This window comes from Lepisosteus platostomus, chromosome 16, assembly GCF_059453375.1.
Source record: "Lepisosteus platostomus isolate fLepPlt1 chromosome 16, fLepPlt1.hap1, whole genome shotgun sequence".
Lineage (NCBI taxonomy): Eukaryota > Metazoa > Chordata > Actinopteri > Semionotiformes > Lepisosteidae > Lepisosteus > Lepisosteus platostomus.
Window position 1 is genome coordinate 9,651,507 of NC_142626.1, and position 24,725 is coordinate 9,676,231.

Sequence of the window (24,725 nt, forward strand, 5' to 3'; positions counted from 1 at the left end):
TTCTGACTTCAATATTTAATTTGAACTTCTAGAGCGAAACAAACAGTGAAAAATGTCCTAGACTACACAAACACACACCAGTTACCAGACAAGCTCTAGTGACGGCCGGAGGCTGAGACTAACATGCAAGGCTACTGAGCTGCTGCGTGGCTCGACAGGATCTGCAGACACACTGGGGCCGAGGGGAGGGCGGCTCTTCCCCTCTTCTCCCAGGACAGCATCACGCCGCGGCGCTCGTGCACTGACTCCTGCGGACGCTGTAGGAGGCTGGCGAGTTGTCGTGGGTCACCGTGCACACGTACTCCTCCTTGGCCTCCCACTCAGCCTTGCTCAGCTTCAGGGAGCTGCTGCGGCTGAATTTCCCGTCCCTCCCCTCCTCTGCGCTGGTCAGGACCCCGCTGGTCACTTTGGAGCCATCCACCGTCCACTCCACACTGGCCCCCTCGGGGGAGTAGCCGCTGAGCAGGCAGAGCAGTGTGGCTGAGTTGGTGGACAGCTCACTGGGGGACGGGGGGAACAGTGACACTGTGGGCTTCACGGTGGCGCCAGCTAGGAGAGAGCGAGACAGAGCAGGGCAGAGAGTCAGGACTGGTGTCCAGCAGGAGACTGAGCCTCACTAACTTTGCACCAACACACACTGCACTTTGCAACTTAGTTTTAAAAACTCTATAGTTTTAAAACCCAATAATTAATATCAATACATACATTTTAAAGTTACACATATTTTCAATGAGAATGCTTTCAAAGCAGCCCCTTGACATCCTCAGATAAATGTGCTACAAGTAGCCTAGTGAGCAGGACAGGTCTCTGCTTGTTTAGAGCCTTTCTGAGGTTCTGATGACTTCTCGCTGGAATCGTGGCGCCTGAGTTCTCTGCACCAGGTGTCCTGGACCAGCCTGGACTCCAAGCTGTGACCCTGAGCAGCCTGTTCGCCTCTGATACAGCTAGAACAGGTCTGCTGAATCAGCCAGCACAGTTTCCAATGAGTTCACTGAAACTTAAACAGAGCCACCAAGTGAACTAACTCCCCATTCTACCTGCTGCTGAAATTCAGAATCAACAAATAGTGATTATTGTACTAGGATTGTCTTCATGAAATACTTATTTTGAAATAAACCAATGTAGAATCTTCTAAACCTAAAGACAACATGTATTAATCTCAGCACAAATTACTTCACAGGATCTTATTAAACATTATACTGTAAGTGTCACTTTTCTGCGCTGTAAACTAAACTTCAGCTGTGGAGGTAATTGTTAGCTGAGACTGAAAAAAGCACAGGCTGATGCTGGTCTGGACTTGAGTAGTGCTGGAATAATTTTCATTTGTTACAAAATGTGACAAGAATCATGTAAACACACATGCCTGCAATGTATAAGCACTTTAAAATGATTTTTTGAGTTTGTACTGTATATAAATTAAAGTCTAATACTATCATTAGGCATTATTAATAAAACAACTGCGCTAGGTCTGTCATCTGTGTTCCACTCCATGCTTTACTGAGCAGCACAGCAGAGGAAAATGTGTCTGAAGAAACAGCTGCAACAAAACCTGAAGATTTAAATTGAAATACTTTCACAAGGTTCATAAAATAACTTCAATGCTTTTGATCCTGTGCTGATCAGTACATTAGAAGTCATCAATTTCTACACATAAAAAAGTTTAAAAGACTTACCTGCAGTTTGTCCGTTATTACGTTCTCAAATATTATTTTTTCATCAGCCCATCTGATCATTACTTGATCATTTATAGATAATTAAAGATAGCAGTTGTGGATTGCAAGTATATTAATATATTAATATGAACATACTGCAGTGCATTATACTAATACCAATATCATTATTGATTTAATTACTACTATAACAAAGGTGATTAATCAACTGAAATTAATTTTATTTAATATTGAAAATAATGATGATGATTTGTAAATTCCTACACTATTCTAGTGTTACCAGAAGTAGTAGACATTGAATGTTGATCATTTCTATCTTTACATAATGTCTCTGTCTAAGGAAAAAGCAACAGTATCTTTAGAAAAACCATTCCATTGCAAATGGGGTGAATTTTAAAATGCCAGTTGACCTCAGCCTCAACAGTGACAGCAGCCTCCAGTTCAGTTAGATTCCGTTGCCTACAGATGAGTAAAGGTGTATTGAAAAATAACCTTACTTCTGATGAAGATAAAAAAAAACCTAAAGAGGTTTTGTTTTTCTCTGCTGAGTAAATACAATAAAAGAAAAAAAAACAGTTTTCTTCACCAGTCCTGTCTCAACGTGAACTGCAGTGATTATACTCACTGCAGTCTTTATGTCAAATCTGACTGGCAATAGGAATTCATTAGTATTAGGAACACCACTATTAGTGGAGTTTTGGTGGTTTGTATTTAGCGTGCATAGAAAATTAAATTTTGTAAGTGAAGTGCCTGATCTTGATTTACTTTTAGCAACCTGGCACAAAATACAAGGGTAAGAAAACAATAAGACAGATTTCAGTCACTGACACTGGGAGTGGAAACATTCTTCCCTGCTTGAACATCTATAAAAAGCATTTTTGAATTGATGACCACTAGAAAAGCTGGGGGTATTTTAGAGTTCGGAAGACTTGAACAAAAAGTTCAGAGAAGACTTTGAAAGCCAACCTGAACAGGATAATGTAACAGGACAGTCTGGCTCCAGGAGAAATTAAAGATTCTAAACTGCTAAAATGTAAACATTCCAGGACTTTCAAGTCTGCTGAGTTGAGAGAAAGAAGAGAAGTCACTTACATTTCACCACCACCTTGGTTCCTTGTCCGAAAGTGAGCCACAGTGTTATATAACCATAGAGAGGCTGTACAAAAACATCCAGAGAGAGCACCCAGCTCTCCTGTGCACTGCCCGCTCTATGATCACTTGGATTCCAAAACTTTAATATCTCAGTTTAATAAATGGTGATATTACTGTGCTGCTTCAAAATACCTCTTTTGTAATTGAACATGCTGAGTTTGAGTCTTTCCTCTTTTGTTTCTATAATTAAGAGCATGAATTAAACTGTACATTCAGATCTCTTAACAAAGAACGTTTGTGTGAGAGCTTCTTTTCCCTGTGAAAGAATCAGCATTAATTTCATTAACCAGGCCAGAAGACTGGGTCACCCAAGATCGTTGAAGATCATGAGAGAGGAAAATGCTGCAGAAGAAGCTCGACTGAAGCAGCTTCTGTCCTGACAAGATTTCCCTCCTCAACCATAAATATTCTGTACTGTACATCAGTTAAGAATGACCAAGATCAGGAGGCACAAAGTACACAGGACCACAGTTAAAACATCATAAAAACATTTGAAAAGACAAGAAAAGTCTGCTGAGTGGAGAGAAAGAAAAGTCACTTACATTTCACCACCACCTTGGTTCCTTGCCCGAAAGTCCACCACAGTGTTTTATCACCGAAGAGAGGCTGTACAAAAACCTCCAGAGAGAGCACCCAGCTCTCCTGTGCACTGCCTGCTCTATATAATCACTATACTTTAATACCTCAGTTTAGTTTATGATGATATTACTGTGCTGCAGTTAAGATGAGTTTAAAATACCTCTTTTAGAAATAAACATACTGAGTTTGAGTCTTTCCTCTTTTATTTCTCTCATTAAGTGCCCCCAAAAACTCTCAAACTCTACATTTAGATCTATTTACAAAGAGGGTTAGTGTTTGAAAGTTTCGTTTCTCTGTGAAAGAATCAGCATTAATTCCAAAAACCAGCCCAGAAGACTGGATCACCCAAGATCGTTGAGGATCATAAGAGAGGAAAATCACGCAGAAGAAGCTCAACTGAAACAGCTTCTGTCCTGTCAAGATTTCCCTCCTCAACCATAAATATTCTGCACTGTACATCGGTTAAGAATGACCAAGATCAGGAGGCACAAAGAACACAGAATAACAGTTAAAACATCATAAAAACGTTTAAAAAGTCAAACAAGCCTGTGGAGTTGAATAAAAGAAGAAAAGTCACTTACATTTGACAACCACCTTGGTGCCTTGTCCGAAAGTGTACCACAGTGCTTCACTGCCATAGAGATGCTGTACAAAAACCTCCTGCTGCTGCAGAGAGCAGACCCTGCTCTTCAATACACTGCCTACACCCAATAATGCTTTTCTTTCACCTTTGTAATTATAACATGTTATTTGTCTCTATCACAATTTTAAATGCACTTTATTTTCAAGAACAAAACACAAGGGCTATATGTTGGATGAAATGCAGGACACTTACAGAGAGATTTTCATAGCTTTATGTTTCACAGTTAAATGTTCTTCTCATCTTTTAAAAGGAATCATACATGCTTAGAGGTTAAATGTAGCAAATGACAATGAAAAAAAGAACAAAGTGTTTTTGAATAGAGGACCAATTTTAAGAGAGGAAATGTTGGTTTATTTAGAGTTCAGAAGACTGAAGCAAACTGTTCACTGGAAAACAAGACTTTGAAAGCCAACCTGTTGTTGCATTTAACCCAAATGTCACTAAACCTGCCTGAACCCAAGACCTGAATGTAAGCTGTAAATTAAAGGTTTCTGGGTATATATATAAATCAAGGTTGTTTAATCTGTCTTTGTTAACAGAAGCATTCGTAATCTGAAATTTGTGCAACACAGTATATCCACTAGATGCAATGCTGCAGTTTTAGTAGAGTCTGATGACTAACTCTTGCCTGACAGAGGAATTTTGTGTTGCTGTCTCTGCTGTAATGTGTGAACACTAATGGGATTGAAGACACTTGGACACACAGTTCAATACTTCTGTTTCTTGTGAAGTTTATCTTTCCAATCTCTGATTCCCTTGTCTTTCTCTGTGCAGCATTTGATTCTATTCTTTGTGTAATTTACCTTAATTTTAGAAGACTTTGCCTTCTGAAACAAGTTCTATATATTTCCTGAAACGAAACTGTATATAAGCTGTTGTGTAGAACCATCAACACACAATGGAAGTAAGGTTTCTAATTTGTCCTATGATTGTATAACACCTGGAGGTCATTTCTGATCATAGACTATTCTTGATTCACATGTGACTTACTTACACTTAACATACCTTTGTCTCTTTCCTCAGGATTGTGATTAAATGTATTCCAAGATGAATCCACAGTGCAATAAAAGTAATGAATCTCTAGAAAGTTAAAAAAATCATCCAAAGACCACACATTCCAAATATGAAAGGTTGATTTCAGTTCCATGTAAAGGTAAGTAAAGAATGCAGTTTCCAGCCACTGTACGTTATTCCCATGAAATACAGTCATGAATGGACTGTGGACCAAGGAGTTTCAGGATCATTGAAGATTTTGTAATATCCTTCAGGATGTCAAGAAGTTCTAAATCAAGAAAGAGGTCCCTCCATGATTTATGGAAAGTCCAGAATTCCTGTTCCTCTGTTCAGCCCAACATCTTCTCCTGTCTTGTGTCCTGCTCACACTGTCCAGCAGGAAAGGGCAGAAGCCATGTGTCAAAGACTCATCTCATTTTCCCCAAGACCCAGTGAGGCAGGATCTCAAGATCTCAGGACTCTGTGATGATGTCTCCCTTTGTATTTGTCTGATGATGTTTCCCATTTACACAAGTTAATGAGTCAGGAAATTGCCTTTAATTCTTCATCCTGGATAAACAAGGACTTTGAATTCATGAGCACCCTCTTCCACAAGACAAATTGTGTCAATTTTTATCATTTGCTCTTGTTAAATGATAAATCTCCTTGAACCTAAAGAAGATTTGAGCAATAAAAGAAACTGCTGGTTGGACTATCAATCTGATCCATAATCCATTAAGACTCTTTTGAAAGACTCCTCCTCTGTGTCATGGTCATTGTCTTTCTGCATTTCATTCAGATCTTGCCTTGACTCCTAATCCTGGCACTTTGTTTCCATTTCCTATCCTAACACACCAACAACAAAACAACATTCCCCTTGTGAAGTGAGTAAGAGCCATGAAGAACACAAGCAGCCCTTGTAAGCCTGGAGTACTGAAGTGATCCTAGAAGATTCTCCCAACAGATCCCCCTGGTTTCTGCCTGGTTTCCCAATTAATATATATCTTACAGTCCTGCAGCCTTCCTGACCAGTGCCAGTGTTTCAAGAGCACAGAAACTGTGCACATCCAATCCCTTCTTTAATTGTAAGTTCACTGGTGCTTTGCACACACAGGTGTTAACATGGGTTGTTGACTATGGCTACAGCTGAAATAACAATAATTAAATGCACCACAGATTACAAACAGTAAAAAGTCATTCAGGCAACCTCACTATCTAAAACAGCAAGATCACATATTAGACTGCAGAACCATTGTCCGTGAACTTCAATTGATACTGTCTGTTTTTGGAGGAGAGATTGTAAAAGGCTTGATCTTCTATTTTGTATGTGTACATACTGTATAGTGATGTACAAGATGTTACAGCATGATGTGGTGAAAAGCTATAATTTTTCTCACATGGAAACAAATTGTTTTCTAACAAAAATTGTGATCAAGATAAATATTCAGTGTTACAAAAAAAACAAAGAATGTGAAAAATCTAGATAGATTTCACAATTGTTTGTGGAAAAAGATGTCTCATGCTTTCTTAATGTATCCTCGAATCCTTGTTTGGAAAAATGATAAACTCTCAAGTTTCAAGGCTAAAACTGGAAAGGGTGAAGGATTTAATTAATGTTCAGTTTCTGAATCATACATACGAAGTATTCCAGACAGGTTAGCCTTCTCAGGTTGGAAGAAGTTGCACTGTAAAATTCTGTAAATCTATTTCTTATATAGCAAAGCTGATGTTTTGTTTGCTGCTCTAAAAATATTGCCTGGCACCTCTTTCACTGCAATTTTGTTAAGACAGGTGTATGTATTTTTTCAGTGTAGCTGTGAATAGTGTGACGTTTTTTCATTGAGGTGCTTGTAATGACCTCATACAAAAAAAACAAAACAGGGTCTTAGAACCATTGAGTCACATTGCAAATTGGGTTTTAGTCTGGGGTCAATGCTGTAGAACACACTGAAGAACATCAGACACAATCAAATTTCAAAAACACATTTCATTCTTTAAAACTGGCTAACAGAAGAGCTTTCAGCATGTACATGTAAATGACAGATTACTGATCTACTATCTACTTATCTACTAAAACTACTGATCTACTATCCCAACAGGTTAGTGATCCACTAACCTAAAATGATTTGTATTAACAGGTAGTAGCCAGCACAGCAGCACACATTTGACAGCAATTAGTTTTTAATCTGCAGCTCAGAGGGTCAGTCTTCACTCTGGGATGTGTCAAGTGTGAGTGTGTATCATAGCCCACTTTACCACAGGGCACACCCACAAGGGAATATCCACAGGGGATAACACCCAAGAATTAAGAGTACTGGAGGATTCTGGAGTATTCAGTTAAAATCTGTCTTAACCCTCCTGGCTGAGGAATGACCTCCTGGGCAGAGGATGAGGAGGCTGAGACCCCCCTGCAGAGTGAGGAGTGACCAGAGTGAGGAGATGGGGTGAAGGAGGGATGTAAAAGATGTATGTGAGCGAGAAAGGGGTATCACATACAGTATTTATAATGTTTTAGGTGAGGAAGTGACGGTCAGAGGTGATTTTGAATTACTGACAGCTGAGTCTGATTGAACTTGGCTCTTGTCATCCCTCCTGAACTTTCGTTCTGAACTCTATTCATTGGCACACTGTGTAAAAACTATCCTAGACAATAGATGAACCGTGACCCTGCCTGTCTTGAAGAATAAATCATTAGTAACTACTTCAGTTTACTTGCAGGGATGTACAATATAAGACACTTTTTTTATCAGTAATACTCAAAACACTGATGCTCAAGATCCAAAAACTCTATATTATTCTGATTGATGCGTCACTAGCAGCAACAGAACATTTCCACACCACAGAGGTGAATAGAGCTCTGAGAGGGGTCTAACACGAGCAGCTCACTGGCTCAAGACGACAGGTCACACAGGCAAGGGGGTGAGAGCCTTCTGCTTCTGAATAACAGCACGGACAAGTTATAGTTAAACACCACTATCTGGAGTTCTAAGCTGGGAATGAAGCTGGGAATCTGGGCTGGGCTATTTCTTACACTCGGATTTCTTCAGGAGTGTTGAGAGAGGAGCCTGGGAGCTGTGGGTGGCCTCACAGACCACGATGCCCACTGAGGACCACTGGGCCTTGGACAGGGTCAGGGTGCTGCCCCAGCTGTACAGGCCAGTGGTGTCCAGGAGGCCGGGGGTCTTGGTGACCCCGCTGGTCCTGAAGGGGCCGTCCACTGTCCACTACAGGCTCCAGCCAGACAGGAAGCCCCTGCTGGTCAGACCCTGTGGCGTGGCTGACTTCTTCTCCGACAGCTCCCTGCTGGAGGGGGGCAGAACTGTCAACAAGGGCCGAGTGTCACCTGGGAGAAAAGCAACATGGAGTGAGGCTGGAGAGAAGAGGCACATCGTCTCTCAGCGCAGGGCAGCGACGAGAGGAGAGGGAGAATCAGATATAAAGAAATAAAGATATAATAAAGACATTTGAGCTAAAATGATCCCTCACACTTCTCCGACCTCATTTAGAATACATTGTTCATAAAATAAATAAATTTAATGTGTACCAGGCAGAGGTAATTTCATCTCTTCAGTCTCAGATGGAGGATCTGATCATGTAGGGGTGGGTGAGTGGAGGGCTTGACATATGTGTTCACAATCCTGAATGATATAAATCAAAATGAGTCCAACTGGCTACGTCAAACTCAGGCAATAAAAAGATCTGGGGATACAAGTGGGAATTAAGATGAAAAACCTTTAAGACCAGGAATAGCAAGTACTGTTTTACAGAAATCATTGAATTGATTTATTTATGCAATAAACGTAAAGCATAAATAAATAAATTCAATGTGTGTAAGGCAGAGATAATTTCATCTCTTCAGTCTCAAATGGAGGATCTGATCATGTGGGGGTGGGAGAGTGGAGGGCTTGAAGAAGGTTCATATTGGTCAGCACTGGTGGATAACACTCCAGGCTAAGTCTCTGTGAACATTGCACAGAAACCTGGAGGTTGTGTGTTTCTTGTTTGGGCTGATGTTAAAATTGCCACAGGGGTCAGCTGATTGTTATCAAGCTGGACGAGATCTATTTTTTGGATACTGATAGCTCTGAGGGGAAGATGACCAATTGAAGGAGATCTTAAAAAGTGCAGGGAACATGTCAGAGAAAGGCACATCCAGCTTGGGTCTGATACTCCACACTCTGAACACCTCCCTACCTACCCAAAGCCCAGTGAAATAAGTCCAGGTTTGCGGATCAGATGCTGTTGCAAGGTATCTCAAAACAGAGTCCAAGAAGATGCACAGCAGCTTCATAGCAATATCTGGGACAGACTTCGCCTCAAGGGTAGTGACCTGTACATTATTTCCCTCCTGAGTCTTTCCTGCTTCTCACCTCATAGATATTGAAACATCAATCTGCTCAGCACCACCGCAGAATGGTATGGTAATGGGAAGGTGGAAGCCAAAAAATTCAGGATAGGCAAGAGCTTGACTTTAATCACCAGCACCTTCCCTGTCAGGGTGAGGTCCCTGTCCTTCTGCTGCATGAGTTTCCATTTTGGATTGAGAGTTTGTTCTGCCAATTCACCGTTTCCACCTGTTCTCCAAAATATATCCTCAGGACCTTAATTCTCTTCTCTCACAGTTTAAGATCATGTTGCATTTTTGACTCCCTCTAGTTCCCAAGAACAAATCTCACTCTTGGGTTTGTTAATTTTTGCAGAGGAAGCCAAAGATAAGCAATCACAGCAATGCAAAGCACTGCTGACTAACGTTGCTTTGTTAGCTCTGCAATTAATAATAAACTTCACCCCCTACTCTCTGTCACACTGTTGCTCACCACCAAACCAGTGTACCGAGGACTAGTGCTTCTGCTGCTGACAGGGTTACAAACAGCGACCAGGTGAGGAGTCTAACTAGGGAGATCAACTCCAGGGAAGAAACAACCACACAAAGGCAACATACGTGCATCCAGGTGCATAAGGTGCACAATGAATGTGTTGACACTGCCTGCAGTAGCACTTTAGGCCATTAGGTGTCACTATATAAATTTATTTAATTTACACAGATTACTTGTCCAATAAAGTACTACAGTACATCTTCTGTATCAATCAAGACATTTGCCAATTCTAATTTTAAATCAAAGAGTTGTGTCAGTGAGAATAATGTGGTGCAAAGTCTTGTCCACAGCTGTACCAAAACCTACATCAAACTGCTCTTTCCCAGCCCTCCACTGCCAATGTCTTCCTTTCAGTTCTTCTTTCTTATTCATACTTAATTTTCATTTTCTGCTGTTCTGTTAGACTAGAAACTGTATCGATGTGCAGTATTGAACTAATTATTACTAAGACTTATAGTACATCTAAGGCTGAAGTCTCCAATGCCACAATAGACATGTCTAATTGTCAGATGCATTGTGAGTTGTGTTCTTGTATCATATAAATTTGAGTCCATCCATCATCAGAAAGTCCTTTATTCTCTTATTCCTGGTCCAGAGTCTAGTCCAGATGTCTAGAGAACTTTAATACACTGGAGACTTGGAAACATCGATTATCCCAGGGCTGGAAGGTGGGAAGAAACTGGAGCACAAGGAAAAATCTTAATCTTGATCAGAGTGAGAACATCCAGACTCCATGCAGAAGGCATCCTAGGACCTGAGAGCTGTGAGGACAAATTTGCAATATAGTCAGATATATATTATACTTTTAAAATAAAGAAAAACAAAAGTTAACTCTCATCTAAGAAACCTTTAAATTTAAAAACTAAAATCTGATAAAATCTTTGGCTTATTACAAAGTGCTCATTTTTCTATAAACCAGAAAGATATGATATATGATACACAATGTTTATTTAATATACAATACGATATGCTGAATGTGCCTCCTCACAATAGACACACTTCATACAATCACTTGGCATTGACAGTTCCATATGTGTTAGTTCATTTCATATTTTTGCAAAAAGTAAGAAAGAATAATATTCAGTGCCAACATGGTATTTCACAGATAGACGACTCAACACTGGTGCTAACAAGCCCATGAAATCCAGCTTAATTTGTTTTAAATCACCTTTAAATTAGATTTGAAACTATACGTTTAATTCAGTCTGTTTTGCTTTTGGCAGAACCACAGAACGAAGGAAGAACGACAATCACAGAACAGTAGTAAAGAGACAATCACAGGAGAAGACTGCGATTGCAATCACAGAGCAGCAGCCTGACAGTCAGTTTCAGGGCAGCAGCAGAGAGAAACCACACAGCCAGATGGTTGATGCCTTCACCTGCCTCCCCTCACAGCCCTGAGCTGAAACCCTGCTCATCTCCCCCAGCTCTGCCTCTCAGGCTGCCTCCTGCTGCGCTGGGGGAACTGCGTGAGCTTAACAGAGCATTACACTCCAGCGCCTTTCATCCTCCCAGACTTTCACTTTTAAAACCCGCAGCCTGATCTTGTGTTAAAGGGCAATCTGCCCCATTTACAAACAGGCACCCTTTCAGCAGGTGTGTGAGGTGGCCAGGAGGGTAAGAGACACCAAACACCTGGCTTCTGCACAAGAGCCCAAACATCGAAGACAAATGAGAGACAGAGAAATAGAGATTCTTCCTGACCAAGTATCACAAATAAATGCTTTCAGTTTCAGATTTCTCTCAGGTGAAAGTAAAATAAAATGGAGCTACTGCACAGTCATTAGGATCCATCAGGTTGTAACAAACCCTTTAACCCCACTGGACTTTGGGTCTATAACCTGAAGTGGAAATCTAATAAGTAAATTGATTCTTAAAAATGTAGAGAGCTTTGAAAAAAATATATTGGTGCTTTTAGATAATATATTTCAAGGATGTAACTGCTGTGCTACAGTACGTGCAGAATTTTAGAAAACAGTTCGTCAACAAAGTACACTGTTTAGGTTAGTTTAGAAGACAATGTACCAAAACAATATATGCTGTCTGGGTCATTAGAATAAGCTGAAAGTAACTGATAAGCTTTGAATAACAAATCTAGTTTTTCTTCTCTCGCTCTATGATGTAATCTGTTTTCTCTTAGAGAAAGGGGAAGTTTTAGAAGGGACCAAGTCCTGAACTTTTTTACAGCGCAACGTCTTATAAAAACCCTGTACTGCTTGTAACAAATTGAGTCTCTGGTTGCACTTTGCGAAGTGGGAGCAGGGCTCCCAATATTGCAATATTGAAATAAAGACCTTACTCAGGTGAGAATTCTCTCTTGTGGCTTCCTTGATAGTTATATTTCCATGACAAACCAACTATCCAGTCATGGTGTTGAAGCAGATCCAACTGGGTGACGACCAGCAGACAGTCTAGGAAAGAATTTGACAGTTTCATCAGAGGATCATGATGTGTCAGGGGCTGCTCTCAGGTCAGCCACAGGTCACAGCTCACATGGAATTTCCTGGGTCGTGGTTGACTGGTAGACCTGTAGGATGCTGGTAACAACAGTCCAGGGTCATAATGCAAAACAAGCGAGGGTTGTAACTGGGGAGACACTGTAGCCAAGCGCAAGGGCTGATCAGGAGACATGAGGTTCAGTCAAGTTAAAAGCCAGGGGTGAAGCCAAGAGACACACAGATAACAGAGCTGAGGCAAGAAAGCAAAGTGGACCTTGGGAATAACCATGGAGATGGATCTCGAGGGGCTCGGTGTCAAACACAATAACAGAGCTCCAAGCTCTCTCAGGTCAGGATATTTATACTGAAGAGCACCTTGAGAAATCCTGGTCATTGTTTAGGGCCATCATAGTGTGTGCACACAGAGAGAGGGATCTGAAGCTCGGTTATGAATGAGGAATGGGCTGAAGAGTGATGTGATTTGAAAGCCAATGTCCTGGGGTTAGGGCTGACACCCTCCCTGGGAGGAGCTCAGCTGAGAAAGGCATGAATGACACCAGCAGTCCTCCCCTTCTGCAAGAAAGGCTAATTTCTAGGACAGCTTTCTCCCATAGTTAGTGTTGCTGTGAAAGTTGGGGAAGTCAGGTATGACGATCATGTTCAAATGATGTGCAGAATTCTGAGAATAGCTGATGTAAGGCATTGTTTTTCCTGCTCTTTAACTCTTTTATTACTGAGCTATGTAAAAACAGTCCAGTCAAGCAAAGAGAAAGGAAAATCTAAAAAAGAGATCAAACTCCCCTTTCAAGTGAAAGGAAAAAGAGGATGAAACAAACAAAGAGGACCAACGGTCCTCAAAACTGCTGCTATTACCCCAGTGCCAAAGAAGCCTAACATGGCTCTCGACAATCTTAACAACTTTCGCCCCATCTCCAACTTACCCTTTCTCTCTAAAATTCTAGAACGTGCTGTCACACTTCAGTTACATAACCACCTCATGACAAACAACCTTTTCGAACCCCTCCAATCTGGCTTCCGTCAACTTCACAGCACAGAAACCGCCCTAGTCAAAGTCACCAACGATCTCCTAATAGCTTCTGATTCTGGTTCTCTTTCCATACTCATCCTTCTTGATCTCAGTGCTGCCTTTGACACTGTTGACCATAACATCTTGCTTTCTCGTCTCGAGACTGTGTTTGGAGTCTCTGACACTGCCCTCAAATGGTTTAAGTCTTACCTCACTGATCGCTGTCACTTTGTCTCTCTCAATGGGTACAGGTCTGAAATTGGTCTTGTCAAGTCTGGTGTCCCTCAGGGCTCAATACTGGGCCCCTTGCTCTTCAGCATTTACATGTTCCCACTTGGTCAGCTTTTAAGATCACATGGCCTCAGCTTTCATTTTTACGCTGACGATACTCAAATATACATCCATACCAAACCCGACACTGATGTGGCTGTCTCTATTCTATCTAATTGCATCTCTGACATAAAAATTTGGATGACTCAAAACTTCCTTCATCTTAACTGTGACAAGACTGAAGTCATGCTTATTGGTACCCCACATCAACTTCGTAAAGCCAGTCCTGTAACCCTGTCTGTAGATGGCTCTGTACTTGAGCTCCAATCAAAATTGAAAAACCTTGGGGTTATATTCGATTCTGGCTTAACATTCGACCCACATGTACAGCATACTGTCAAAACATCTTTTTTTCACCTTAGAAATATTGCAAGACTACGCCCTATGCTATCATTAACTGTGGCTGAAAAGCTGATCAACATATTTGTATTCTCTCGAATTGACTACTGCAATGCTCTGCTCCCTGGGGTATCTAAATCTACTCTGAACAAGCTGCAGTATGTCCAAAATTCAGCAGCCAGAATCCTGACCAGATCTAGTGCAAGTGTTCACATTATTCCTATCCTGGAGTCCTTGCACTGGCTTCCGGTCAAATTCCGCGTAGACTTTAAAATCCTCATGCTCACCTACAAGGCTTTACATGGCTTGGCATCTCAATACCTGTCTGAACTTTTATCGCCCTACTCCCCACCTCGCAACCTCCGCTCTTCAAATTCTGCCCTCCTTACTGTCCCCCAAGCCCGTCTACATTGTATGGGCGACAGGGCCTTCTCCTGCTATGCCCCCAAGCTCTGGAATTCCTTGCCCAAGGATATTAGAGAGTCACCTTCTCTAAACTCCTTCAAATCCAGACTCAAAACCCTCCTTTTCAGAAAAGCCTTTACTTAACTGCTTCCATTCTTCACCCCTCTGCTCTTCTTAATACCATCTTCCACGGTCTCATCTATTGTTATTGTTGTATTGTTGTAATTATAATTGTGTCCTGTCTTGTGAAATTTTCTTATTTATTGTTGTAGTCTTCTTATTTATTGTTATTGTCATCCTGTAAAGCGCTTTGAGAAGCCACTTTTAAAGGCGCTATATAAAATAAAGTTTATTATTATTATTATAAAGAGATTATCATGAAAGTGAACAGCCTTAAAGACAGTAATTCGAAAGCTAATTTTAGGAAAGAAATTAGATTAACAAAGTGTTTTGTGTTAGAAAACACTGGAGTGAACAAGAATTTTGAAGCTCATTTGTAACTACTAGGTATTTACAACTGAATAAATCTGGTTGGGAGCGGTAAAATAAAAAATATCCTACATACAGATGTATGAGATGAACCGAGGATGTACAGTATGTACAGTAACACAGGCTAACTTCACATTGGATTCACTCCTAGTGAGATAGAGAAAGATTATGAGCAAGAGTATGAGCAAGAAGGAGCCAAAATGCCAACCAGAAAACAGCAGAAAGACTGGTTGGCAGTTTGACTCATTGTATGTGTCCTTTCTCACTTTCTAGAAGAAGAATATATCACCCTGCAACTCACAACTGGCAGCCCACTAAAGCTCAGCAGGTGTAAGCCTGGTCAGTAGCTCGATGGGAGACGCCTGGGAAAAACCAATGTTTCTGCTGGGAGAGATATTAAGGGGTCAGTGGGGGACACTCACCCTGTGGTCTGTGTAGGTCCTAATGCCTCAGTATAGTGACGGGGATGCCAGACTATAAAAAGGAGCCTTTCTTCAGATGAGATGTAAAACTGAGGTCCTGAGTCTCTGTGGTCATTAGAAATCCCACAGTGTTTCTTGAAGAAAGCAGGGGTGTTACCCTGGTTTAATTTCCTTTTGGCCTCCTAATAATCCCCATCTATTAATTGCATCACTCTTTTCTCCTTATTATTATGTATCACTCTGTGAAAGCTTCTATACTGCTGACAGTAATAATCTCCTGCATCTTCCACGTGGAGTCCTGGAGTGATTTTGAAGGTGAAAACAGTTCTGGATCAGCTGTCATTTAATCAAGTTGGAAGCCCATCAAATCGCTCATCCCCAGCTTTAATCAGCAGTTTAGGACTGTGTCCAGCCTGGAGTTGGTACCAGACTATTTTCCAGCTAATGTCCAGACTTGTGCTGCACTGGAGACTGACATCCTGCCCAGGAGACACTGAGAGTGTGGCTGGAGTTTGAGTCATTGTGATCTGACACTCAGTCCCTGCAGAAACAACACAAAAACAATCTGTATCAGACAGATCATATTTTATAGTAATATATTTTAAGTGAAAATACAAAACAAATGTAGAGCAAGGAACAATTAATAGGTTTATTCCATGCTGAAGAGAGAAGAAAGGAAACACAATGTTTTTAACACCCGAAGAAGGCTCCACTGCTGAAACATTGTGTTTCCTTTCTTCTCTTTTCAGCATAGAATAAACCTTTAACTTGTTCCTTTGCAGCCTTTGCATGATGATGCACCTACCGACTTGAACTAAACGTAGAGAAATATTTATTTGACTCACCAAAAGTGTAGAATAAAATAATCCAGGTGATTGAAATGACCGACACCATGGCTGATGTCTTTTTCTAATTTGAAAAGATGTCCGAGTGGTGATGAGTCCAGATTCAATGCTGTCTGACTCTCTTGATGCAAACCACGCAGGCTTGTGGGCTAAATAATTTGCATGTAAGTCACCCTTATGATTAATGATGTCAGTTAACTGTGTATTATGTGAATCTGCATGTTATTAGTCCACTCTGCCTCAGTGCATCTTCCTTGCTCTATGGTGGCAGAGTGAGCTGTTCTTATATATACAGTATACAGGAGCTCCACTATATATCAATAAACACAGTACAGTCCTATATGTAAAAAAAAACACCTAACAGCACATAACAACAGAACAACAATCTTTCTCTGACATCTAGGGGCGAATGTAAAGAATAACTCAAGATCACAGTGCCTGTCTGCTTGAAGAAAATATGTTTACTTCTTTCACTGGCTTGGCAATGTATTCCATTGATTGAGCCAGACCGTAAATTGTCAGTTAAACAATTTAAAGACATTTCTGTATGTTGAAAAGGAGTTTTAGGAGCCTGGTGAAACTTTCTTTAGTTGCTGAATTTCTAAAGGTAGAGGATATTGATTTGTAGAAACAGACACGGAGTGTAAAAGGACTGTTTCACTTAAACAATCAGAGTGACAGGAAAGGCACTGAGAGGCACTGAGAGGCACTGAGGTGTCTTCAAGGCAAAGAGAAGAAGTACAGCCATCTGGGAAAGTGGTCCACCAAGTTATTTTACCTGCTGCTGCAAGAAACACCTGTAGGGGGAGACAGAGATACAGAAATATGTTTTTATCTGTGTCAGAGGCCCAGCATTGAATCTCAATAATCCCTGTAGTCTGGCATTAAGAAATGAAAGAGCTAACCTGAGGACACAGTTAAAAAGCACAGGACATGAAACATCTAACTCTAAACTAAAAAGGGTTAAACATCTTGTCAATATGACCAAATAAAAATAAAGCATACATGCAAAAATAAATGATAAATATATGATAAAATGTTTTTTTTTAATCACTGGCCTTTTTGTGTGGAAGTAGGGCTTCTACTGTAGTTGTATACCTCTGGTTATTAGGACCACCAGTGTTCATGTTTAACATTGTGATGAGTCTTGATATTTCAGAAAGATCTGATAATTGTTTATCTATTCATCCATTTTCTAACCACTTTATCCAGGCTAAATGTTAATCTGTGTCTCTTTTATTTATCTGTGTGGTAATTCAATAGGGAGCAGGGTTTGCACAATCTGCCCTCTCCTTATTTCATTTTAGCTCAGCTGAAGAGTTGCCCTCATATGTATAAGGCTCTTTGCAATCCTTTGGGATGAAAAAATATGAATACAGCTATGATTATTTAATTTGGACATGTAGAACTCTCTTTTTTGAAGGGGCTTAATAATGTTTTTAAGTAAAGCCCAACTCTGAATTTGAAAGGACTGTAAGACATAGATAGTAGATGTTAGTTACTGTATTCCTACATCTGAAATTTAATCATGGAAGAAATATACTTTGCCAATAAAAATAAGAACATAAGACTGGCTCAAAGGTCTTTGTAGCCTATCTAGTCTGTTTGTTGCTTGAAAAACAAACATCCTCCCCATTTTGAGCTCTTTGGCAGAGGGTAGCTGGTTTTTGTCCAGGATTTGTCGGTGATATACACGATTCATCTTCTTGATCCTGATAACATGATGCTGCCACCGCCATACCTTATAGAGGGGATGATGTAACTTGGCTGATGTGCATTGTTGGATTTGAGCCATACAGTACATGCAGTACCTCTGACCATTCAGGTCAAAATGTTCCACTTGTCTTGTCAGACCAGAAGACTTTTTGCAACGTCTCTGCAGTATATTCTAGATGGGATTTTGCAAACTCTTTGCATTCAAAGATATGGGTTTCTCAGCCAGGGCTTTTTCCTTGAAACCTCCCATGGAAGCTCTTTTTGTAGAAAGCCTCGTTGACCCATGTGCTTTAACTTCCATCACAGCCACTGACTTCTGTAGCTTGTTCGGTGTCACAGTTGGCTTCGCAGTAGCTTCTTGACAAGTGCCCTTCTAGTCCAGCAACTAAGTTTAGGAGGACGGCCTGATCTAAGCAGTGTGGCTGTAGTTTCATACTCTTCCACTTCTGTACAATGGACCCCACGGAGGCGATAGTCTTGTACCCTTCACTAGATTCCTCCCCCTTTCTATAATAATATCTCTGACTTCTTTTAGAAAGTCTCTACCATGCTGTAAGATCTCACAGAAAGAGGGCTATTTATATTTACAAAATAATTGACAACAGGTGATCCAGTAATTTCTTACACTGGTGGAGTCAATCAACAAATTGTGTAACTTTTGAGGTAATGTACTGTATTCACCCTGTGTGAACTTGAGCTTGGGGTATGAATACAAGGGGTATGAATACTTTTAAAATTAAATAATTTCTGTTTTTCATTTTAAGTGAATTGTGGAAAGATTTTGGAACATTTATTTTGTTGATGTATATATTTGATTAATTAATTGCTTTCAATTAATTTATCAATCAGATATGCTTATCTGTTAACTCATTTTCTTTTTTTGTCCCTTAAAAACATCTCGGAAAATAAAAATGGAAAAGGATATTGGTCTAAATCATGCACTTTAAAAAGAACATTAGTCAAAATTTACTTTAAACCATTGAGCCACACCCACAGCCCAGTGAGTCATTGGATGGAGGAATGTGGGGAAGTCCCAGGGAGTTAGACTGAGGAGTTTGCCTCTTTATTGAGCTTGTGTTTAAAACCTTTTTGAAGGTCTGAAGGTCTCCAGGAAAGCAGAAGAGAAGACAGAGATGATGGGATCAGAGCAGGTATTGAAGGTGCTCAGGAGGAGAGCTTTTGTTCTCCAGCATAGGCTAGATCTCACAGTATGTGAAGATATTGTAGGGGAGGAAGTGGAGGAATACAACCTGTCTGCTGACAGCTGATGTTGAGCTGTGTGTCAAGGGCAACAGAAGGTGGAGGGATGAAGATGACGACGCTGAAGTCCAGGAGCACAGGTTGGACTAATGAGCAGGAAGATGATGACGGGCACTGCCTTGTTCTGGAGCTTCACGATAAATAAGTAATTAGCCAGGTTGCTGGAGCAGCCCAGCCAGCACAAGCTGATAATTTGTCCTTGTGTGTCTGAAGTGTGCCTACCGTCTGAGTGGTAGATGTTACGATCCCTGCCTCCCGGCAACGGAAGAGGCAGAAGTAGGTGTAGCCCTACTCCATCAGTTTTCCTATCAGTTTTCCTATTCACCACCACACCCCCGTCTCATCCTACTTAAACACCTGTCTTTCCCTACCTCCTTGCTCAGTATTGGTTTTTCCTTTCGAGCTTCCTGGTTGCGCTGCTCCTTCTTCTACCTTGTTTTCTTCTTGGCTTTCGGTTTACGGTTTTTCCCCTTTTGACACGGCTTTTCGGGTCACGGCTTGGCTTCGTTACTCACGTTCTGTTTTGGATCTCTGGCTACCCCTGGACTATCGGATTGCTCGATTGTCTAAGATTTCCGATCACGCTTTGGCTTCGGTAACTCGTTCCCTTTTGGATCTCTGGCTTCCCCTGGACTCTTGGCTTGTTCCTTCGACTACAGCTTTCTTTGGATCACGGCTAGGCTTTGTCAGCTCCTGCAAGTGGGTTCACTCACTGGTTTCAGTTTCTCTTACTGAATCCGTAACAGAATACTGAGCCACTTAACATGGACCCAGCGGAGCAAGAGGAGATTCGCTCGGTTTTGGACCAGCACTGGCAAGCCTTACTCCAGCTACAGGCTTCCGTCCAGCAGATCTCTGCGCACCTGTCAGCAATGCCGCCCACTGGCAATCGAGGAAGCAACGCTGGAGCTGCCGCTTCGGCTCCGCCCCCGCCAGCTCCTACACCTGCCCCTCGACCTCTTCCACTAACTCCACCTGACAGGTTTGACGGCAACCCTACGAAATGTCGGGGCTTCTTAGCACAGTGTGCGCTGGTTTTCAGGCTCCATCCGGAAACTTTTTTTTCTCCTCAGGACAAGATCGCCTTCATAGTTTCACTGTTAACTGGCCGCTCTTTGGAATGGGCTACTGCTCTGCTTGATCGTGGGGCTCCTGAAGTTCAGGATTATGATCTCTTTTTAGGAAAATTTAAGGGGGTATTTTGTCGTCCCGTAGTTGGTCAAGACTCCGCGTTCCGCCTCTCCTCCATCCACCAGGGCCGCCGGTCTGCACAAGATTATGCTATAGATTTTCGAGTAGCAGCAGCGGAGACTCACTGGGATGATGAGGTCCTTATTTTTCTTTTCCGTCAAGGACTTAGCGAAGAAATAAAGGACCACATGGTAAATATGCCGCCATTGGGCAGAACCTTGGAGGAAGTAATTTCCCAGGTGTTGGAATTAGAACTCAGAATTCGTCAAAGGAGTGCTGAAAGGTCTCGGACCCCAATACTAGAGGCTCCTCGGCCATCACCTATCAGATCTTTAGACTCAGAACAACCTATGGAAATAGCCCGCACCCGGTTAACCCCTGAAGAACGAGAGAGACGCCAACGAGAGGGTCGCTGCATGTACTGTGGGAAATTAGGACACTTTAAAGCTGCCTGCCCTGCTTCATACTCATCCTTTAAGCGCCGCCCACTTTCTCAAGATCCTAAGGTGAGTGAGATAACTCAATCCCCTCAGTTTTCCTCAGGATTTTTTATTCTATCTACACTATTCTGGGGTAATGAAAGGAAACCTCTTCTTGCTTTTATTGACTCAGGGGCGGCAGGAAACTTTATAGACGCCTCCATCGCTCGAACTTGGAACTTACCATTGACCCTGGTGACTACACCTCTTCGTGTTCAATCTATTGATGGTTCCCCCGTATCTCCAGGACTTATTAGGTGGCAAACTGAAATTATAAGCTTGCAGATTGGCGCCACCCATGTGGAAGACATCTGGTTTTATCTCCTTGAGACCCCAACACATCCCCTTGTACTAGGCTTTCCTTGGCTACAACAGCATGAACCTAACATTTCTTGGTCCCGTAAATAAATTTTAGCTTTGGGTCCCAGATGTATTAGAAATTGCTGTCGTCTACCCGTAAGAATTGCACTCACGGCGACGTCCCCTTCCGGGGTTCCTACTGTAGCGGCGAGGCTTATTAATAAGGCAGAATTAAGTGTTTCTGAGCTTTCCCAAATGAGGCCCCATTTCTCTGTTCATCTCTGTGGTGCAGCCACAGAGAAACTATTCATGCAGGCTGATTTAAGGTTTGATAAGGACAGCTCCCAAAGGGGGATGCACTTAGCTAAGCCTGGCTATCATGATCAATGGTCATCCATTGGCGACTATCTGTCTAGGGAGTGCCAGATGGACATCTGGACTGCATTACTAAGTGTCAGGAGTAAGTGACTCATATCTCACCTTGATCAACCAATCAGGGACTGGTAGGGCCGAGTAACCCACGTGGGACTCTGATGCCCATGGAACTTTCAGCCAATCAATGAGCTGAAGTTCCTCCAGGTAAAAACAGGCAACACAGAGAGCCTGGAAGATTCAGTAAGATTCTGAGGAGAATTATAAAGGGAATTCAAAGGAGAATTCCAGGGCAGGACAGCCCAGGAGCAGAAGGCTCCCAAGGGCAGGACATTCTCGCAGCGCGCCTCCTGACCATCCTGAGACTCAGCCCGGACAACCACGGAACGGCCAGTGTGTCCGAGTGCCAGAACTTTCCTTTGTTCTAAGAGTCGAGAGCGGGGGTTGCCAGAGAGTAACTAGAGGATCCACCCGAGGTTAGCACCAGCAGCAGGCCTCGTAAACAGGTCGGAACTGTGGACAGCTGAATCACTATTCAGAACTAGCGCTTCATCAGGAACGAACCGGTCCTCTTCCTGACTTGCTGGGACCCACAGTCATCTTTTCTCCTGTGCACAAACTTTGCTAGTTAAAGCCAACACTAACTAGCCGGACAGTGAGCATCAGCAGCGCAATGTCGCAAGCCGCACAGCACAGCCTGGCACGGAGCCAGAGAGCGCGGATTGGACAGCAACAGCCTGCAACTGTTTCTTTGTGCCCGCAAGAGATCTGAATCCCCAAAGATTGGATGAGTATTCAACTTCAATGCATTACAGCTCGAGAATTCAATTGTTATCCCAACCGTTGATATCAATTTAATTCCTAAGAGTTATGTACTTGTTTTGAGTATCTATTGTAGAAGTTATAACCAAGTTCATTTACGAAACGGTATAAATGAATGATATACTGAACGTATGTCCTCTTGATATGTGTAACACTTTGTAACTGACCGAATATACCTTTTGTATTCTGATAACCCTCTCGATAAGATCTGTTAGGTTTACATGCATATTTTATGTATTAATAAATGTATCCTCGTGCATTAGTACCTGTGTGTGTGTGCGTTGAGTTATGTCGCATGGTTGGATTCTAAAGCCATCAAAAGAATCAACTTTGTGATTTACTGCTACAATTAATAATTGTCTCAGTAAATGCCCAAACCCTACAGAACTGGTGCCTTCAGAGAGCCACTACATTTAATTTTGCTATGGCAATGATTACATATTTGGCGTCCCTGAGCCGGTTTTCTTACACTACCATACCCCCTCAATATTCTGATCTACAGGAAGCATTTAATGAGCAGGAGGCCTTGGCCCTCCCACCTCATCGACCATATGATTGTGCCATTGACCTTTTGCCAGGTACTATCCCTCCTAAAGGTCGTATTTTTCCGCTCTCCAATTCTGAATCTGAGGCCCTGAAAGTTTACATACAAGATTCTCTGAAGGCTGGACTTATACGTCCATCCACTTCACCAGCATGTGCCAGTTTTTTATTTGTGGAAAAGAAGGATGGTGGGCTCCGTCCCTGCATCGACTATCGTGGCCTCAACGAGATCACAATCAAGAATCGGTACCCTTTGCCTCTAATTCCAGCAGCACTTGAGTCTGTGCATGGGGCCAAGATCTTCACCAAACTGGATTTACGAGGGGCCTATAATCTAATCCGCATTCGGGAAGGGGATGAGTGGAAGACGGCATTCATGACAACCCATGGACATTACGAATATTTGGTCATGCCTTTTGGTTTGGTTATGCCCCAGCAGTGTTTCAGTCTTTTATTAATGACATCTTTTTCGTGATCTCCTACAAAGATTTGTCTTGGTTTATTTAGATGACATTCTAATTTTTTCTGATTCCTTCCAGGATCATGTTCTCCATGTCAGAGAAGTACTCTCCCGGCTCATTAAGAATAAATTTTATGTCAAACTGGAGAAGTGCACCTTCCATGCTTTGAAGATTCATTTTTTAGGTTACGTCATCTCTCCAGAGGGGGTGGAAATGGATTCGAGTAAAGTCTCTGCGATTACTGATTGGCCCACACCCAAGAATCTCAAACACATACAACGATTTCTCGGCTTTGCTAACTTTTACAGGAAGTTTATTCGAAACTTCAGCTCGGTTGTCACTCCAATAACCTCTTTAACTCATAAAGGACCAAGACAAGGCAAATGGACCCCTCAAGCAGAAGAAGCATTTCAGCGCCTGAAACACCTATTCACAACAGCCCCCATCCTAAAACACCCTAATCCTACTTTGCCTTTTGTGGTCGAAGTGGATGCTTCTGGCCATGGTGTGGGTGCTGTTCTCTCTCAACGTCATGGAGAAAAACAGATTCTTCACCCCTGTGCCTTCTTCTCTAAGAAGTTATCCCCTGCACAAATGAACTATGACGTTGGTAACCGTGAGCTCTTGGCCATTAAGCTGGCATTGGAGGAATGGAGGCACTGGCTAGAGGGTGCTCGTCACCCATTTTTGATTTACACTGATCACAAAAACCTGGAGTATCTGCAATCGGCCAAACGTCATTGTCCTCGCCAGGCTAGGTGGTCCCTTTTTTTTACCAGGTTTAACTTCTTTATCACCTACACTCCAGGTTCTGAGAACATCAAAGCAGATGCTCTCTCACGGATCCACGACCCTCCTTAGGCCGAATTGATTCCAGAACCCATCATCCCATCTGGTAAGTTCCTGGCAGCTGTAAGATGGGACATTGAGGTAATTGTTCGACGAGCCTTGGTAGGACAGACGGTACCTCCTCAGTGCCCTCAGGACAAATTATTTGTCTCTAATCCAGTCAGATCTGCAGTTTTACAATGGGGACATGACTCCCGCTTCGCTGGACACCCTGGATTCCAGCGTACCTTGGATTTCATCTCCAGAGACTTCTGGTGGCCAACTATGGCCAAGGATGTCAAGGAGTATGTCCAGGCCTGCTCTATCTGTTCTCAAATGAAGTCTTCCCGGATGAGGGCGGCGGGCCTTCTTCAACCCTTACCCATCCCTAACCGTCCCTGGACCCACCTCTCAGTTGATTTTATTACTGACCTTCCACCTAGCCATGGACACACTACTATTATGGTAGTGGTAGACCGCTTCTCCAAATCTGCTCATTTTATTCCCCTGCCATCTTTACCTACAGCTCGAGAACTAGCAGAAT

The 24,725-nt window shown here is 42.1% G+C and overlaps 1 protein-coding gene and 1 pseudogene across 2 annotated transcripts; both read right to left on the reverse strand.

The window, feature by feature from the left end:
* On the reverse strand, nt 1-16,327 carry LOC148646836 (immunoglobulin kappa light chain-like). Its single transcript, XM_088609382.1, has 4 exons — nt 16,210-16,327; nt 15,721-15,905; nt 2,763-2,901; nt 1-549 (listed from the first exon to the last, which is right to left on the reverse strand). The coding sequence occupies exons 1-4, from the start codon at nt 16,256-16,258 to the stop codon at nt 221-223; spliced, it is 702 nt and encodes a 233-aa protein (XP_088465508.1). The 5' UTR covers nt 16,259-16,327; the 3' UTR covers nt 1-220.
* Nucleotides 7,809-15,550, reverse strand: LOC148646837 (Ig lambda chain C region-like; annotated as a pseudogene). Its single transcript, XR_015927637.1, has 3 exons — nt 15,365-15,550; nt 8,582-12,325; nt 7,809-8,380 (listed from the first exon to the last, which is right to left on the reverse strand). The product of XR_015927637.1 is annotated as an Ig lambda chain C region-like (transcript).
* Nucleotides 16,328-24,725: the final 8,398 nt, after the last annotated feature.

Bases quoted from the DNA above. Each gene is read 5' to 3' on its own strand.
- LOC148646836 (XM_088609382.1), bottom strand. From the start codon at position 16,258: ATGGTGTCGGTCATTTCAATCACCTGGATTATTTTATTCTACACTTTT. The intron at 15,906-16,209 runs GTGAGTCAAATA...TTGTTTCTGCAG, and splicing joins TATTTTATTCTACACTTTTG to GGACTGAGTGTCAGATCACA. The intron at 2,902-15,720 runs CCAACTTGATTA...GAGATATTAAAG, and splicing joins ATGAGCGATTTGATGGGCTT to TTTTGGAATCCAAGTGATCA.